The following is a 2056-nucleotide window of genomic DNA, read 5'->3' as shown; positions in this document are numbered from 1 at the left end:
ATATATATATATATATATATATAAACAAAAATGTGCCAAGAAAAAAAACCACAGTTGCCAGTGGCATGCATCTAAATACTGCTTATAGACACACGCACACATTCGCACGCACAAACACACACACACACACACACAGATACACGTATACATGAGTGCACTCATATTATTAAGTGTTTGTAGCCTTTCGGGCCACTGGTTCCAAATTGCAAATAATTTTGTTTCAATGTACGTCACACAGAATATAATTGGTATATAATCTTCCTATCACTCTACTGCCCCCCCTCTCTCTCTCGCTCTCTCCTTCTTCCCCTCTCTCGCTCTCACTCTCTTCCTCTCTCTAGTGATGCTGTACTCAGCAACACCCGCTGCACATTGCCCCGTCGGCTTCGACCACTGGACTGCCGACTTGCACACACGAAGCCACGCCCACCTACAAGCTCACTTCACTCATCCTACATCACCATCACTAGCGTCGTCGCTGAGGTCAGCAGGCCTCGGATTGAGAAGAGGTCTCGGTGCGTTCGGGTCCGACGGTGGACTTACCATCATCAACAATAACCACAACCACCACAACTGCAACAGCAGCAAAAACAACAACAGCAACAACATCAACAGCGACATGAACAACAACAGCAACAACCCTACTAGCATAACAACAGTTAATAATAATAATGATAATAATAATAATAATAATAATAATAATAATAATAATAATAATAATAATAACAATAACAATAATGGAAATGAAAGTGGTGGCAGAGGTGGCGCGCGTGGCATTAGTGGCGGTCATACCTCTTTCTTAATCGATGATATCCTAGGTAACAACACAACAGCCACCAATACCACCATCACAACCACCACAACTGTTCTTTTGACTACATCATCATCATCATCATCATCATCATCATCATCATCATCGTCATTATCATCTTCATCATCAACACCATCACCACTTACTGCTGCAACGCTATCCTCACTGGACCATTCTAACACCCCGGGTGGACGAGCATGTACCCCCATGGGCTGCAGTGCAGGACGTAGTACAATCTGTAGTTCGAGTAACATGAGTAGCGATGTGGGCGGTGGATGCCCCAGTCCGCAATCGCCTCCGCTAAGAACACTGTTACCACCACCCTTATTTTACCCGTATCAGCTGTCACAAAACAACAATAACAGCAACATCACCAATCACAACCACCTGCTACTTCACCATCATCATCACCACCTACTTTTCCATCAAGCGTACCATAACAACAATAATAACAGCAATAACAGCAACAGGACAAGCAACAACAACAGTAACAGCAACAATCATCAGCATAACCACCAACATAACCACCACCAGTACCATCTATTGCAACAAGAGCAACAAGAACAACAAGAGCAACAAGAACAACAAGAACAACAGCATGAACAACAGGCGCAGGAATATCATCACTACCACCACCAACACCAACACCAACAACAACAGCAGCAACAACAGAATAATCAATATAACCATCATTTTGACCATCAGCAACAACACCAACCTCAAAGACCCACGCCTTTGAACCCGGCACTTTTGCAAACAGCCAATACGGCGACAATTTGTAAACCTCTTGCCATTTACGACAGCCACGGATTGATGGCGGCCAGCACTACCTACTTACACAGTCCAACCAGTTTACATAGCTACCATCCAGGACATAACCATCCTCTAGGACATATTTATTCACCACCATATCCAAGCAGAGCTGCAATAGAGTATCATTTTGTTGACAGACATAACTCATTTTCCAAAGGTAAGACATTATTGGCAAAATCGTTAAAGCGTCGGACAAAACGCCTTGTGGCATTTGTCCCCATTCTTTGCGTTCTGAGTTCTATTTCCACCGTGGCCAACTTCACCCCTTCGCTAGATAAAGCACCAGTCAAGTACTCAGGTCGATGGTACTGACTCCTTGCTCTTAAAATTGCTGGCACTGTATCTAAATGAGAAAACATTATTATTATTATTATTATTATTATTATTATTATTATTATTATTATTATTATTATTATTATTATTATTATTATT

The 2056-nt window shown here is 42.1% G+C and overlaps 1 protein-coding gene across 1 annotated transcript in view; it reads left to right on the top strand.

The window, feature by feature from the left end:
• The first annotated feature begins 49 nt into the window (after positions 1-49).
• The window catches only part of LOC128249343 (uncharacterized protein DDB_G0283357-like), a 73019-nt gene continuing 71012 nt past the window's right edge, over positions 50-2056 (top strand). Inside the window, exon 1 of the mRNA XM_052972583.1 lies at positions 50-1781. Coding sequence (XP_052828543.1) covers positions 344-1781 — 1438 coding nt within the window. The 5' untranslated portion in view covers positions 50-343. The remainder of the gene's footprint in view (positions 1782-2056) is intronic.

The sequence above is a fragment of the Octopus bimaculoides genome, chromosome 14 (assembly GCF_001194135.2).
Source record: "Octopus bimaculoides isolate UCB-OBI-ISO-001 chromosome 14, ASM119413v2, whole genome shotgun sequence".
NCBI classification, from domain to species: Eukaryota; Metazoa; Mollusca; class Cephalopoda; order Octopoda; family Octopodidae; genus Octopus; species Octopus bimaculoides.
This window is presented reverse-complemented; position numbering and strand designations above follow the sequence as displayed.